General features: G+C 38.6%; 1 protein-coding gene across 4 annotated transcripts in view; it reads right to left on the bottom strand.

Moving 5' to 3' along the window:
* Positions 1 to 1,210: 1,210 nt before the first annotated feature.
* LOC127683501 (signal-regulatory protein beta-1-like) overlaps positions 1,211 to 17,632 on the bottom strand; it is a 40,728-nt gene continuing 24,306 nt past the window's right edge. For all 4 annotated transcript variants that reach the window (XM_052180796.1, XM_052180797.1, XM_052180799.1 and 1 more), the window contains exons 5-6: positions 2,424 to 2,538; positions 1,211 to 1,419 (exon numbers count right to left, since the gene is read on the bottom strand). In XM_052180796.1, the coding sequence (XP_052036756.1) occupies positions 2,426 to 2,538 (113 nt within the window). In that variant the 3' untranslated portion in view covers positions 1,211 to 1,419; positions 2,424 to 2,425. The remainder of the gene's footprint in view (positions 1,420 to 2,423; positions 2,539 to 17,632) is intronic.

Here is a 17,632-nt window from a genome sequence, read left to right as displayed (position 1 = left end):
CCACTTAAAAGGCCTGAAAATACCCAGTTAATGAAAGGCAGTTCAGGTTGCATGGTAACTTGACATCCTATTGTCAAATGTTCAGTTTTCACTAAGGCCCAATAGCAGTCTAAGAGCTGTTTTTCAAAGTGAGAATAGTTGGCTGCAGATGATGGTAGAGCTTTGTTCCAAAATCCCAAAGGTAGATTTGGTGATTCACCCACAGGCTACAGATCTCTCTGCCACTGACACCTGAAGTACACCTTGGTTCTGCTGGATTGTGTGGTACAGTGCAATATTTTACATGCCCAACATCATTGGACTCCTAAAAATTTCACTGAGGTAAACAGTCCTTGAAATTTGGTTGAATTTATTTCTCATCCTCTGATATGCATATGTGTTACCAATGAGTCCAAAGTGGTTGGTACCTCTTGCTCACTTGGTCAAATCAGCATAATCTCATCAATTTAGTGCACCCATTTGAGATTTAATGGAAGAGACAAAAAATCAAGATCCCTTCTAACTCAGTTATGACACAGTGCAAAAGAGTAAATATATCCTTGAGGCAATACTATAAAGGTATACTGCTGGCCTCACCAATTCAAAGCAAATTGCTTCTGGGAGACCTTATGGGCAGGCACTAAGAAGAAACCATTTAGTAGATCAATAACTCCATGCCAGGTACCAGGAGATATGTTAATTTGCCCAAGTATCAAAACTGCATCTAGTATAGCAGCTGCAATTGGTGTTACTACCTGATTTAGTTTTTCAAGACTCAACTATCATTCTCCATGATCCATCTGTCTTCTGCACTGGCCAAAGAGTGGTAGGGAGATGTGGGAAACACCACCTCTGCTTCTTTCAAGTCCTTGATGGCTCTTGTTACCTCAGGGCCCAATTAAATTTATGGTATTTAATTCATTCAATTGAGCATCAGTTTCTTCAACACTAAAGTCTGTCACTTTATTGTGTCAGACCTCTCACCAATTTGTGTCTTAAAAGATTCATGAAGGGCATATCTTCTGGGCCTTCCTATTGTGGAGGAATAGGTTTTACATAACATATCCACTCTAGAATTGCAATTTCTCTGAGCCTTAAAATCCCCTCATCAACATTAAGCAAAAGATACCAGCTATCCCAAACTCTTTTTTATTAGGTGTGCTCTCGAATTTTGTTTTGTAGTTCATTCCATGCATAGTCAAGTTGATATCCAAGAATAGCCATTACAATATACATCCTTAAATTCTTTTAATAATTAAAATAAAGACACAAAGAATACAACTCAATATGCACAGTTTTGATGTTCTGGAATAACAATACATATGCAGAGGAACAACAAGAAATTCTGATTTGAAGTTGTCCTTAGGAATGGAGTCCTTAGGAACAGTGAGGAGAGTCCTTCAACAGTGGCTCATCAGCATCTATTTCCATGCTGAACCTCTACAAGAAATGTGATAGAATATATTTAGGTTCCAATGTGGTGGACGATGAAAGGCAAAACTATGTAGAATCAATTCTGATTGGATGCTTCTTTTACCATGGATAAATTATCTTAGTGCTATAATTGTCCCTGAAACAGCTCTTCTCCTAGCATTCCTGTCCTGTGTGAATAAGATGCCCATGTCAACAAAGTAACATGTATCATTTCAGCCTAGCTTATGAATCATACATTCTTCTGAGTCCATTCTTCATGATCACAGAAGGTAAAAGCAGAATGAGTCATTTTTATAGGTCATATGAAATGTCTAAATTTTTGGCATATTAGCTAGATTGATCTTTCCCTTGTATCTCTTGTGTTTCTTTTACTTTAATTACCACAAATAAGAGCTTTGAGCCAATACAACATATCTCACCCCTGGGCCTATAGCTACAACATCTTCTGGGACACAGTGGGCACCTGCATTTATTATATACTGACCAATTGTATAATATGAACAGATTTTCTGGGAGGTTAGGAGCTTTCAAAGAGTATCATGAGTTTCATGAGGAGGTTTTATATGTTAATATTGTTCAGTGAACAGCATGGTCCTCTTACTGATCCTGCCCCGTGTATGGTACTCCATTGACTAATATCCATCTGGTGTTTCAAATATGAATTGTTCTGTAAATACTAGCTAGAATATTTTAATCTTGGTTCCCAGTTGGTGGGACTCTTTGGAAGATTGGTACATAGTTGCTAGAAGATGCACATCACAGGTAGTAAACTTTGAAATTAAGTGGTTTTTGCACTTCCAGTTTGTTCAGTCTGGTCATGCTTTCTGCTTAAGAATGTTAGCACTCAGTTGTCTGCATTGGCTGCCACTATTCCCCGGCATGATGGACTCATGAGATACTGAAATAATAAGGGGCTAAATAAAACCTTTCATCTATAAATTATTTTAGTCCAGGAGTTTTGTCATAGTAACAGAAATTTAACTGATATATCTCAGTCCCTCCAAACTTACATTCAGGTATTTTGCTTCTTGTGCATGTAAATGACAGTAGCACCAATTAATAGGAGTAGTTTGGATCCAAGGAGAACAGGTACAAGGATTTTATTAATACCTGATATCTTCAGTTCTGAAAATCAAGGAGTAGGAAAAACCATTAGAAAAATCACATCAATGATCTATTCTTGGCCCATTGGTTGACTCCTAATCTCAACAAACCTCTGCAGAGTTTGAATGTGTTCTTTTTTCCCATTAAATTCAGTTGGGTGTCTACATGCAGTAGAATGAAATTACATGCATATTTATCTTCCTGCACAAAACTTAAGTCCAAGTAAATCAAAGATATCAACATAAAACTGGATACAGTAAATCACATAGAAAAGAAACTGGGAAATACTGTCTAATGTGTAGGTACTTGAGGCAGTTTCCTGAACAGAACACCAATGGTTCAGGCTCTAAGACCAATGATTGATAAATGGGATATCATGAAACTGCAAATCTTCTGTAAAGAAAAGGACACTGTAAAACAGTAGTCTAAATATCAGGAAGGATTTTCAACAACCCTACATCTGACAGAGGGGTGACATTCACAATTTATAAAGAACTCAAGGAGGTAGTCACTAACAAACCAAATAACACAATTAAAAAAATTATAGAGCTAAAGAGAGAATTCTCAACAGAGGACTCTGGAATGGTTGAGAAACATTTAAAATAATGTTGAAAATCCTTAGTAATAAAGGAAGTGCAAATCAAAACACTTAAGTCTGAGGCTCCATCTTATACCCACCAGAATAGCTTAGAAAAAAACTCTAGAAATAGCACATGGTGGCAAGGATGGGGACCAAGGGATGCACTTTTTTTTATTGAAAAGGGAAGTAAAACATTAAGATAAAAAAGAAGAGATACATAGAAAAACATGTTAAAATTGACAATTTTCATGGAAAATTTAAGAGTAAAGTGGTAGACATGTAAAACATTGCTAAATTAATTGAAATATAAAATAGAAACATTTTATGATAGAATTTAAGATTTACATGTGAAATATTTCTGAAAAAAATTCAGGAAATATATAGACAAACATATTGAAATTGTCTATTTCATGGAAAATTTTACATATAAAATGGCATATATAAAAACTCTTTCTAAATTAATTCAAGGTGGAATTAGAAACTTTTGTGATAAAATCAAAGGTTTACATTGATTTACACTGAAAACATTTCTGGTAAAATAGAAGTATTTTTCTAGGGTATAGTTTCCCTCCTGTATTGGCATTTTCTATCTATTATCCTTTCTAGGACTGGATTTGTAGAGAGATATTGTGTAAATTTGGTTTTTTTCATCTTAGTTTCTCCACCTATGATGATTGAGAGTTTTGCTGGGTATACTAGCACGGGCTGGTATATGTGTTCTCTTAGGGTCTGTATGAGGTCTGCCCAGGATCTTCTAGCTTTCCTGATTCTGGTGAGAAGTCTGGTGCAATTCTGATAGGTCTGCTTTTATAAGTTACTTGCCCTTTTCCCCTTACTGCTTTTAATGTTCTTTCTTTGTTTAGTGCATTTTGTGTTTTGCTTAATATGTGCAGGGAGGAGTTTCTGTTCTAATCCAGTCTGTTTGGAGTTCTGAAGGTTTCTTTTTTTTTATTTGATATATTTTTATTTACATTTCAAACGATTTCCCCTTTTCTGGCTCCCCACTCCCTGAAAGTCCCATAAGCCCTCTTCCCTCCCCCTGTTCCCCCATCCACCCCTTCCCGCTTCCCTGTTCTGGTATTGCCCTATACTGCTGCACTGAGCCTTTCCAGAACCAGGGGCTACTCCTCTTTTCTTCTTGGACATCATTTGATATGTGGATTATGTCTTGGGTATTCCAAGTTTCTAGGCTAATATCCATTTATCAGTGAGTGCATACCATGATTGATCTTTTGAGACTGGGTTACCTCACTTAGTATGATGTTCTCTAGCTCCATCTATTTGTCTAATAATTTCATGAGGGTGTCCGCCAACATCTTGGCTACCTGACAGAACCTGTTAGCAGACATGGCCTGAGGCAAACGTTTCTAGGGCCTAAGCCTATCAGGCTTTCACCTGGACTCAGGGCCTAGGCAGCTAGGCCAGGTTGGGGGATCTGTTGCCCTGCAGAGGGATCAGCACTCAGAAAAGGTCCCTGCAGCATCCACCATCATCATTCCCTGAAGGAGCAAACAGGCAACAGCAGGTTCACAGAGACAACTTGGAGCAGGACACACTAGGGTTCCAAGGGTACCCAAGAGGTGGGCAGCACATCAGCATTCTGTGTCAGGGGAAATCCAGTCATCCAGTGTTCTGAAGGTTTCTTGTATGTTCATGGGTGTCTCTTTCTCTAGGTCAGGGAACTTTTCTTCTATAATTTTGTTGAAGATATTTACTGGCCCGTTAAGTTGTAAATCTTCACTCTTATCTATACCTATAATCCTTAGGTTTGGTCTTCTCATTGTGTCCTAGGGTTCCTGGATGTTTTGGGTTACCAGCTTTATGCATTTTTGTATTTTCTTTGACGGTTGAGGCAATGTTTTCTATAATATTTTCAGCACCTGAGGTTCTTTCTTTTATCTCTTGTATTCTGTTGTTAATGCAAGAATCTATGACTCCCGAATTCTTTCCAAGATTTTCTATCTCTAGAGATGTCTCACTTTGTGATTTCTTTACTGTTTCTACTTCCATTTTTAGACCCTGGATAGATTTGTTCAGTTCCTTCACTTAATTGATTGTGTTTTCCTGTAATTCTTTAAGGGATTTGTGTGTTTCCTCTTTAAGGGCTTTTACCTGTTGACCCATGTTCTCCTGTATTTATTTAAGGGAATTATTTAAGTACTTCTTGAAGCCCTCTATCAACATCATGAGATGTGATTTTAAATCCAACTCTTGCTTTTCTGGTGTGTTGGGGGTATCTGGGGCTTGCTGTGGTGGGCAAACTGGGTTTGGTTGTTGCCATGTGGACTTGGTTTTGTTGGTAGGGTTCTTGTACTTGCCTTTTGCCATCTGGTTATCTCTGGTGCTAGTTGGTATTGTTGTCTCTGGCTGAAATTTGTTACTCCTATTGGCCTGTAAGCCTGTGTCCCTATTCCTCTGAGCTCAGAAATGGAAGTACTGTTGGGAGATCTCCTGGTGGGTTATACACAGAAGTCTGTGGAGTTTTCTGGCTCCCTGGTGCCTACAGTGGTGGGAAGACTTCTGTCCCAGTTGCTCCATTGATCTTATGCCCTGTGTGCTCCTAGCTGGTTCCCTCCAGAGAAGAAGTGGAGATCTCACCTCTGTGTTCAGAAGTGAAAGCACTGCTGGGAGACCACTCTCTCCTGGTGGGCTGAGGAATCCCCTGGCTCCCTGGTGCCCATGGCAGCAGGAAGACTTTCATCCCACCTGCTAAGGGATTTTTAAATGCATGGCATATGTACAGCCACTTTCAAAATGCAGATGGTGTTTTGTTGTTGTTGTTGTTGTTTTAAGAAAAGTTGGGATAGATCTTCACTTCCAGATGGACAGGACAGGCAGCACCAGGTAAACAGAGATGTCTCGAGTTTAACATCACTTGGAACACAGACCAACAGGCTTCTGATATGATAGTCTACCTAAGTGACCCAAAAAACTCCACTAGAGAATTCCTACAGCTGATAAACAACTTCAGCAAAGTGGCAGGTTATAAAATCAACTCAAACAAATCAGTAGCCTTCCTATATTCAAAGGAGAAGCAGGCTGAGAAAGAAATTAGGGAAATGACACCCTTCACAATAGCCACAAACAGTATAAAGTACCTTGGGGTGACTCTTACCAAACATGTGAAAGATCTGTATGACAAGAACTTCAAGACTCTGAAGAAGGAAATGGAAGAAGACCTCAAAAAAAAAAATGGAAATATCTCCCACGCTCATGGATCAGCAGGATTAATATAGTTAAAATGGCCATTTTGCCAAAAGCAATATACAGATTCAGTACAATACCCATCAAAATCCCAACTCAATTCTTCACAGAGATAGAAAGAGCAATTATCAAATTCATCTGGAATAACAAAAACCCAGGATAGCTAAACCTATTCTCAACAACAAAAGAAATTCTGGGGGAATCAGTATCCCTGACCTCAAGCAATACTACAGAGCAATAATGTTAAAAACTGCATGGTATTGGTACAGTGACAGGCAGGCAGATCAATGGAACAGGATTGAAGATCCAGAAATGAGCCCACACACTTATGGCCACTTGATCCTCGACAAAGGGGCTGAAAACATCCAATGGAAAAAAGATAGCCTTTTCAACAAATGGTGCTGGTTCAACTGGAGGTCAGCATGCAGAAGAATGCGAATTGATCCATCCTTGTCTCCTTGTACTAAGCTCAACTCCAAACGGATCACGGACCTCCACACAAAGCCAGAAACTCTAAAGCTAATAGAAAAGAAACTGGGGAAGACCCTTGAGGACATCGGTACAGGGAGAAAGTTTCTGAACAGATCACCAATAGTGAATGCTCTAAGATCAAGATTTGACAAATGGGACCTCGTAAAATTACAAAGTTTCTGTAAGGCAAAGGATACCACCAAAAGGACAAATTGGCAACCAACAAATTGGGAAAAGATCTTCACCAACCCTACATCAGATGGAGGGCTAATGTCCAATATATATAAAGAACTCAAGAAGTTAGACTCCAGAAAACCAAATAATCCTATTAAAAAATGGGGTACAGAGTTAAACAAAGAATTTTCACCTGAAGAACTTCGGATGGCAGAGAAGCATCTTAAAAAATGCTCAACTTAATTAGTCATTAGGGAAATGCAAATCAAAACAACCCTGAGATTTCACCTTACACCAGTCAGAATGGCTAAGATTAAAACCTCAGGAGACAGCAGGTGTTGGCGAGGATGTGGAGAAAGATTAACACTCCTCCACTGCTGGTGGGGTTGCAAATTGGTACAATCACTCTGGAAATCAGTCTGGTGGTTCCTCAGAAAACTGGGCATGACTCTTCTGGAGGACCCTCCTATACCACTCCTGGGCATATACCCAGAGGATTCTCCAGCATGTAATAAGAATATATGTTCCACTATGTTCATAGCAGCCCTATTTATAATAGCTAGAAGCTGGAAAGAACCCAGGTATCCCTCAACGGAAGAGTGGATGCAAAAAATGTGGTATACATATATACAATGCAGTACTCTTCAGCCATTAGAAACAATGAATTCATGAAATTCTTAGGCAAAGGGATGGAGCTGGAGAACATCATACTAAGTGAGGTAACCCAGTCTCAAAAAATCAATCATGGTATGCACTCACTAATAAGTGGATATTAACCTAGAAAACTGGGATACCCAAAACATAATCCACACATCAAATGAGGTACAAGAAGAATGGAGGAGTGCCCCCTTGTTCTGGAAAGACTCAGTGAAACAGTATAGAGCAAAACCAGAACAGGGAAGTGGGAAGGGGTGGGTGGGAGAACAAGGGGAATGAAGGGGGCTTATGGGACTTTCAGGGAGTGGGGGGCTAGAAAAGGGGAAATCATTTGAAATGTAAATAAAAATATATCGAATTAAAAAAGAAAGAATGAAAAGTTGGGATAGATCTTCGCTTCCTGATGGACAGGACAGGCAGCACCAGGTACACAGAGATATCTCAAGTTTAACATCACTTGGAACACAGACCACCAGGCTTCTGCCTGTGCCCAAGACCTGGGCAGCTCTGCAGGTCGTCTGTGTGCCAGACTTGTCATGGGTCATTTGCTCTGCAGAGTTATTGGCACCTGGAGGGACTACCCACTACCATCCTTGCTCCCAGACAGAAAGGACAGGCAACACCAGGTACATAGAGACAACCATGAGTATAATATTGCTTGGGGCAACGCACACCAGATCTCCAATGGCACCCAAGTGTATTACAGTGCATCGGCAATCTGTGAAAGAGGAAACCCAGTCATCCAAAGGAGCAGAAATAGCCTTACAGGCTTATAGGAGGTTCAAGCACCAGACAGTGACAACAATACCAACTAATGACATAAATAACCAGATGGCAAAAGGCAAATGTAGGAACCTTACTAATAGAACTTCAGGCAATATGGCACCATCCAAACCCAATTTTCTGACAACAGCAAGTCCTCAATACCCTACCACACCAGAAAAATCAAGATTTGGAATTCAAATCACTGGTCATGATGCTGTTAGAGGAACACAAGAAGGACATAAATAAATCTCTTAAAGAAATATGGGAGAAAATGAGTCAAAAGGTAGAAGCCCCTACAAGGAAAACACAAAAGTAATTTAAAGAAATTCAGGAAAATATGGGTCAAGAAATAGAAGCCAATAAAGAGGAAATACAAAAAATCACTTAAAGAAATACAGGAGAACTTGGGTCAACAGGCAGAAGTCATGAAAGAGGAAAAACAAAAATATCTTAAAGAATTACAGGAAAATACAAACAAACAAGTGAAGAAACTGAGCAAAGCCATCCAGGATCTATAAACCGAAGGAGAAACAACTAAGAAATCACAAAGGGAGACAACTTTGGAGATAGAAAACCTAGGAAGAAATCAAGGGTCATTGATACAAATATCAACAACATAATACAAGAGAGAGAGGAAAGAATCTCAGATGCCAAAGATACCATAGAAAGCATTGACTCAATAGTCAAAGAAAATGCAAAATGCAAAAAGCTTGTAACCCAAAACATCCAGGAAATCCAGGACATAATGAGAAGACCAAACCTAAGGATTATAGGTATAGATTAGAGTGAAGATTTAAAACTGAAAGGGCCAGAAAATACTTTCAACAAAATTATTGAAGAAAATTTCCCTACCCTAAAGAGAGAGATGCCCATGAACATACAAGAAGCCTACAGAACTACAAACAGACTGAGCCAGAACAGAAATACCTCCTGTCACATAATAATCAAAATCCCAAATGTACTAAACGAAGAAAGAATATTAAAAGCAGTAAGAGAAAAAGGCCAAGTATCATATAAAGGAAGACCTATCAGAATTATACGAGACTTCTGACTAGAGACCATGAAAGCTAGACGATCCTGGGCAGATCTCATGTAGACCCTAAGAGAACCTAAATGCCAGCCATGACTACTACACCCAGCAAAACTCTCAATCACCATAGATAGATAAACCAAGATATTCCATGATAAAACCAAATTTACACTATATCTTTCCACAAACCCAGCCCTACAATGGATAATAGGTGGAAAACACCAATACAAGGAGGGAAACTACACCCTGGAAAAAGCAAGATAGTAACCTTCTTTCATTAATTCCAAAAGAAGATGACCACTCAACCATAAAAATAACAACAAAAATAGCAGGAAGTAATAACCACTCTTTTTTAAAAATCTCTTAACATCAATGGACTCAATTAGCCAATAAAAAGACATAGACTAACAGACTGGATACTTAAACAGGACCCTACATTTTGTTGCATATACAAAACACACCTCAGTGTCAAAAACAAATACTAGCTCAGAGTAAAAGGCTTGAAAACAATTCTACAAGCAAATGGTCTCAGGAAACAAGCCAGAGTAGCCATTCTAATGTCAGATAAAATTGACTTTCAATCTAACGTCATCAAAAGGGAATCAGAGAGAAACTTCTTACAGGTCAAAGGAAAACTCCCCCACGAAGAACTCTCAATTCTGAACATCTATGCTCCAAATGAAAGGGCACACTTTTTCATAACAGAAACTTTACTAAAGTTCAAAGCACACATTGCAACTCACACAATACTTGTGGGTGACTTCAACACTCCACTCTCCTCAATGGACCAATCAGAAAAACAGAAACTAAGCAGGGACACAGTGAAACTAAAGGAAGCTATGGACCAATTGGATTTAACATATATATATATATATATATATATATATATATATATATATATATATATATATATATATATATAACATTTTATCCTAAAGCAAAAGAATATACCTTTTCTCAGCACCTCATAGTACATTCTCCAAAATTGACCATATAATTGGTCACAAGACAGACATCAACAGATATAACATTGAACTAATCCCATGCCTCCTATCAGAACACTATGGCATAAGAGTGGTCTTCAATAGCAACAAAAACAACAGAAAACCCACATACACATGGAAGCTGAACAATACTCAATGACACCTTGGTCAAGGAAGAAATAAAGAAAGAAATCAAAGACGTTCTAGAATTTAATGAAAATGAAGACACAACATACCCAAATTTATGGGACATAATGAAAGCAATGCTAAGAGGAAAACTCATAGCCCTGAGCGCCTACAAAAAGAAGCTGGAGAGAGCACAAACTAGTAGCTTAACAGCACACCTGAAAGCCCTGGAACAAAAAGAAGCTATTCATCCAAGAGGAGTAGAAGACAAGAAATCATCAAACTCAGGGCTGAAATCAATCAAGTAGAAACAAAGAGATATACAAGGAATCAACAACACCAGGAGCTGGTTCTTTGAGAAAATAAAGAAGATAGATAATCCCTCAGGCACACTAAACAGAGGGCACAGAGACAGTATCCAATTTAACAAAATTAGAAATGAAAAGGGAGATATAACAACAAAAATGGTGGAAATTTAAAAAAGCATCAGATCCTACTATAAAAGCCTATACTCAACACAACTGGGAATCTGGAGGAAAGGGACAATTTCCTAGACAAATACCAAATACCAAAATTAAATCAGGATCAAATAGATCATATAACGAGTCCCATAACCCCTAAAGAAATAGAAGGGGTCATAGAAAGTCTTCCAACCAAAAAGAGCACAGGACCAGTTGGTGTTAGTACAGAATTCTTTCAGACTTTCAAAGAAAACTTAATACCAATACTCTTTAAACTATTCCACAAAATAGAAACAGAACGAACACTACCAAACTTGTTCTATGAAGCCATAATTAAGCTGATTCCAAAACCACACAAAGATCCAACAAAGAAAGACAACTTCAAAACAATTTTCCTAATGAATATTGATACAAAAATACTGAATAAAATTCTTGCCATTCGAATCCAAGAACACATCAAAACATTCATCAACCATGATCAAGTAGGCTTCATCCCAGGGATGCAGGGTTGGTTCAATATACAGAAATATATCAATGCAATCCACTACATAAACAAATTCAAAGAAAAAATCACAGGGTATTTTCATTAGATGCTGAAAAAGCTTTTGAGAAAATTCAGCATCCTCTCATACTAAAAGTCTTGGAAAGAACAGGAATTAAGGCCCATACCTAAACATAATAAAAGCAGTATACAGCAAACCAGTAGCCAACATCAAACTAAATGGAGAGAAACTTGAAGCAATCCCACTAAAATCAGAGACTAGACAAGGTTGCTCCCCCTCCATATCTTTTCAATATAGTTCTTGAAGTTCTAGCTAGAGCAATTAGACAACATAAGGAGGTCAAAGGGATACAAATTGGAAAGGAAGAAGTCAAACTATTATTTGCAGATGACATGATAGTCTACCTAAGTGACCCAAAAACTCCACCACAGAACTCCTACAGGTGATAAAAAACTTCAGCAAAGAGGCTGGTTATAAAATCAACTCAAGCAAATCAGTAGCCTTCCTACAGGAAGGATAAGCAGGCTGAGAAAGAAATTAGAGAAATGACACCCTTCATAATAGCCATAAACCGTATAAAGTATCTTGGTGTGACTCAAACCAAACAAGTGAAATATCTCTATGACAAGAATTTCATGTCTCTGAAGAAGGAAATTGAGGACGACCTCAGAAAATGGAAAAATCTTCTATGGTCGTGATTGGCAGGGTTAATATAATAAAAATGGCCATCTTGCCAAAAGTATTATACGGATTCAATGCAATCCCCATGAAAATTCCAACTCAGCTCTTTATAGAATTAGAAAGATCAATTCTCAAATTCATCTCAAATAGAAAAAACCCAGAATAACTAAAACTATTTTCAACAGCAAAAGAATCAGTATCCCGGACCTCAAGCAGTACAACAGAGCAATAGTGTTAAAAACTGCATGGTATTGGTACAGTAACAGGCAGGTAGTTCAGTGGAATAGAATTAAAGACCCAGAAATGAAACCACACACCTTGATCTTTGCCACTTGGTCACTCGATCTGTGACAAAGAAGCTAAAATTATGTAAGGGAAAAAAGATAGCCTTTTCAAAAAAATGGCTGCTGGTTCAACTGGAGTTCAGCATGCAGAAGAATGCAAATTGATCCTTGTACTAAGCTCAACTCCAAGTGCATCAAGGACCTCCACACAAAACCAGGCACAGTGAAACTAATAGAAAAGAAAATGGGGAAGACCCTTGAGTACCTGGACACAGGGGAAAAGTTCCCAAACAGAATACCAATAGCTTATGCTCTGAGATCAAGAATTGACAAATGAGACCTCATAAAATTGCAAAGTTTCTGTAAGGCAAAGAACCCTTTCAAAAGGACAAAAGGGCAACCAACAAATTGGGAAAAAATCTTCACCAACTCTACAACTGACAGAGGGCTAATATCCAGTATATCCAAAGAACTCAATAAGGTAGACTCCAAAGAGCCAAATAACCCTATTGCAAAGTGGGGTACAGAGCTAAACAAAGAATTTTCACCTGAAGAATTTCGAATGGCTGAGAATCATCTTAAGAAATGTTCAACATCATTAATCATTAGGAAAATGTAAATCAAAACAACCGTGAGATTTCACTTCACACCAGTCAGAATGGCTAAGATTAAAAACTCAGGAGACAGCAGGTGTTGGCGAGGATTTGGAGAAAGAGATACTCCTCCACTGCTGGTGGGATTGCATGTTGGTACTACCACTCTGGAAAACAAGTCTCAAGATTCCTCAGAAAACTGGGCATGACACTTCTGGAGGACCCAGCTATACCACTCCTGGACATATACCCAGAGGATTCCTGGCATGCAATAAGGACACATGATCTACTATGTTCATAGCAGCCTTATTTATAATAGCCAGAAGCTGAAAAGAAGCCAGATGTCCCTAAATGGATACAGAAAATGTGGTATATTTACACAATGGAATACTACTCAGCAATTAAAAACAATGAATTCATGAAATTTTTAGAAAAATAACTGGACTGGAAAATATCATCCTAAGTGAGGTAACCCAATCATAAAATAATACACATGGAATGCAATAACTGATAAGAGGATATTAATTAGCCTAGAAGCTCTGAATATTCAAGACACAATTAACATATGAAATCATTCCCAAGAAGAAGGAAAGAGAGGGCCCTTGTCCTGGAAAGTCTTGTTGCAGAATTGTAGGGGATTATCAGGATAGAGAAATGGGAGGGAGACGATTGGGGAATAGGTGGAGGGAAAAGGGCTTATGGGACTTATGGGGAGGGGGTAATGGGAAAGGGGAAATCATTTTGAATGTAAACAAAGAATATTAAAAATAAATCTTGGAATCGCAAGACCCAGCTATGCCACTTCTTGGAATATACCCAAAAGATGTTCTAATATCCCACAAATATGTCCATAGTAATCAAATATGTTCATAGTAGCTTTATTCATAAAACTGGAAACAATGCAATTGTCCATCAACTGAAGGATAGATGAAAAAAGACATTATAAATTTTGCAGGCAATTGGATAGAACTTGAAAATAAAAGTTCTATTTTTAGTAAAGTCTGAGTGAGGTAACTCAGTCCCAGAAGGGCAGGCATGATATGTATTCACTTATAAGTGGGTATTAGTTATAAAATTTATTTACCATGCTATACTCCACAAACTAAAAGCAGCTAAACAAGAAGAAAGGTACTAATGAGGAAGCTTGAATTTCACTTGTAAGGGGGAATAAAATATTCATAAGAGGCAGATGGATGGAGGGATTTGGAAAGGTGGGGCTTGAAGAACTGTGTTAGGGCATTAGAATCAGATGTGGAACATCAAATGAGGTACAAGAAGAAAGGAGGAGTGGCCCCTGGTTCTGGAAAGACTCAGTGAAACAGTATTCGGCAAAACCAGAACGGGGAAGTGGGAAGGGGTGGGTGGGAGGACAGGAGAAGAGAAGGGGGCTTACGGGACTTTCGGGGAGTGGGGGGGCTAGAAAAGGGAAATCATTTGAAATGTAAATAAATTATATCGAATAAAAAAATTAAAAAAAAAAAGAATCAGATGTGGAAAGGATAGAGATGGCTAGATACCCATGAAAATTATTGGAAATCTACAACTGACAGGGGTGTGCAAGTGGTAAGAACTCTATGATGAGACAAAGACCTGAAATAATGAAGCATCCAAGAGTCAATGGGGTTTACCTTACTTCTGACTCACTACAATGGGGATGTGGTACCTTAAGAGGCCACTATCTGTAGCCATAGAGTAAAGCCAGTGGAGTGATAGAGACACCAACCCACCCACAAAACTTCCCATCAAAATTTTTTCTTGTCTCCAGGAAATGCAGGAACTGGAGAATAGAACAGGGACTGACAGAATGTCTATTCAATAAGCTGTCAAGCTTGAGGCCCATTCCATGAGCAAGCACCAATTCCTAACCCTAATAATGATATTGTTATGTTTGATGACAGGAGCCTGTTGTCTCTGAGAGGATATACCCAGCAGCTGACTCAGACAGATACAGACACACATTGGTGAATAGTAGATGGAGTTTGGGTATTCTTATGGACTAATAATAGGAAACAATGTGGCCCATGATTATGATGGGAATTCCACAGAAGAACAACAGAGTCAAGTAACCATTGGGGCTCTTAGGGTCTCAACTACTAAGCAAAGAACATAAAGGGCTGTACATAAGCCTTCCTGCATATAAGTAGCAGATGTACAGCTTGGCCTTCAAGTGGGTTCCTAACTACTAAAACAGGGACTATACTAAAAACAATTACCTGAGCACGAGACATGTTCTTTTAGTTAGGCTGCATTGTCTGGCCACAGTGAGAGAGGAACTAAATAGCATCATGAATACTGAATGTGCCTTTGTGAAAGAGGATTACCAGAGGGCTCCCCACCCACTTAGAGGAGAAAATGGGAAATGGAAAAAGGATTGTAAGAGGACATGAGTGCAAGAGGGCAGCATGAAGGTTGTAAAGTGAATAAGTAAAAAAATAAAATAAAAAATGCTTGTTTATTTCTCTTTTGGCCCCAGATTAGGTTGCCAACTTATAGCACTATATTTTATCCACAAAATATTACACAATGTAGAGGAACCGTTTCCAAGGAAGGTTGGATCTTTAGAACTTTAATGAATTCTGGCTTGTTGGCAAATTAACTTTATTATACTTAGACCTCTTAATAGACATATATAGTCTTCCTTTGTCCCTGACCAAACAGCTTTGTGACAATTTAAGTAAATCATCTGGAATGCACATGCAGAAATTTTTCTATGGAATGTATTAACTGAGCAGATTTGTAGTTTCAATCAACCCACATACTTAGAGCTTAAGTCTCTAACAGATTTCTCTGCTATGTGATAACCTACCTCTTCCATGTTTTTACCAATTAATTTTGTAAAAGTTTGGAATAATAGCTTTCATTCTTATATTACTACACAAAAGTTATAAACTGATTCCACAGTGGGCTTTCTTGTTAACCAAATCTGTGTTCCTAGGACATGGTCACTGAAAGTTGGATTCAGAATGAAATATTTCTTTTCTTCTTTAAGAAGAGAGTTGTAGTTCTCTATCAAATGTTAAATGCTTAAATTTCAAAATGCTGTGGGTAAAGGAATGTAGTTTCCACTATTTTGGGAGAACTGATCCCTAGGGAGGGTTACAAGGCTAGTAGGATCCAGAAATTCTCTTACTTAGTAGTAGTTTGGATGATCTACAAGAAAGTGTCCTTGAGCCAAGAGGGTTTAAGTCTGTCTAGTATTCAGGAATAGCTGTTAACAGGACAAACACATGAAAGAGGATGGTAAATGGAAAGGAAGAGAGTTGGCAGGCTGCCTTGTTTAGATACAGGTATCCTGGAAAATTTCAGATTTGGGGGAATAAAACAACCCTAGTGAAGTGTACAACAGCCTGGTGAAAATGCTTGCTAGAAAACATGCAAGCAAAGGATGAAAATTATAAGATAAGAGTGTAAGAGTAAAGATTTCATGGTTTGGAGCCTCAACCATCATGTAGCCCATGTCCACCCAAGTATAGATTCCATATACAATCTTTCTGCTTCTTGTAAAAAGCTAATTTTAATTTTGAAGTTAATCAAAGATTAAATTTTTTTAAGAATAAAAAAGGATGGTTGCATAGTTAACCTGGTACAGTGTTTGCAAAAAAATAGTAGGGGCCCTCAGCTCAATTTCCAATGAGCCACACCCAAGAACACCAGTAATTCCATAGCATAAACCTCTAATCCTAATATGTGCGCCATGCAATCTAGAAGATTAGAGTTGTGATTTCTTACTGGCCCAAGTTCATAAAACACCATCTGGTAGTTAATTTGACACAACCTACAACTAGGAAGAATATTACAGTTATGATCTTGGGTAAAAGGCCAAGAGTACAGGGAACATGGAAGTGGCAGATCAGCTCCAAAGGGGTCCTTCTGGGTTCTATCTGCACCCAGGAGCAGGGTTACTCCACAGCACCTGTGCACAGGTCCTGCCAGGAGAGAACTGGTCTCCAGGGAATGCTTGGACTCCAGGGTTTGGAGGAGTGATGCCGTTTTCTTTTCATTGACTGTCTCAGGAATATCCTACACAAAACACAGGGAGCACAGGATGGCAGAGCAGTGGGAACAGGGTCCTTCTGGGTTCCATCTATACCCAGGAGCTGGGCTGCTCCCAGGGATGCTGAGACAGGCTTGCAAGCCCACTAAAGGTACAAGCTCCAGCCAGAGAGAGCAGGACCAATTAACCACAGAGATAACCAGATGGCAAAAGTCAAACAGAAGAATGTTACCAACAAAAACCAAGGTGACATGGCATCATCCGAACCCACATATACCACAACAGCAAGCACCAGATACCCTAACACACCAGAAAAGAATGATTTAGATTTAAAATCACCACTTATGATGCTGATAGAGGGTTTAAGAAGGACGTAAATAAACCCCCTAAAAGAAATACAGGAGAACACAGATGAACAGGTAGAAGCCCTTAAAGAGGAAACATAAAAGCCCCTTAAAGGATTACAGAAAAAAAAAGAACCAAAGAGATGAAGGCATTAAACAAAACCATCAAGGATCTAAAACTGGAAGTAGAAACAGTAAAGAAATCACAAAGGGAAACAACTCTGAAGAGTTGTCAGGAAAGAAGTCAGCAATCATAGATGCAAGC

This window comes from Apodemus sylvaticus, chromosome 4 (assembly GCF_947179515.1).
Source record: "Apodemus sylvaticus chromosome 4, mApoSyl1.1, whole genome shotgun sequence".
Taxonomy (NCBI): Eukaryota; Metazoa; Chordata; class Mammalia; order Rodentia; family Muridae; genus Apodemus; species Apodemus sylvaticus.
This window is presented reverse-complemented; position numbering and strand designations above follow the sequence as displayed.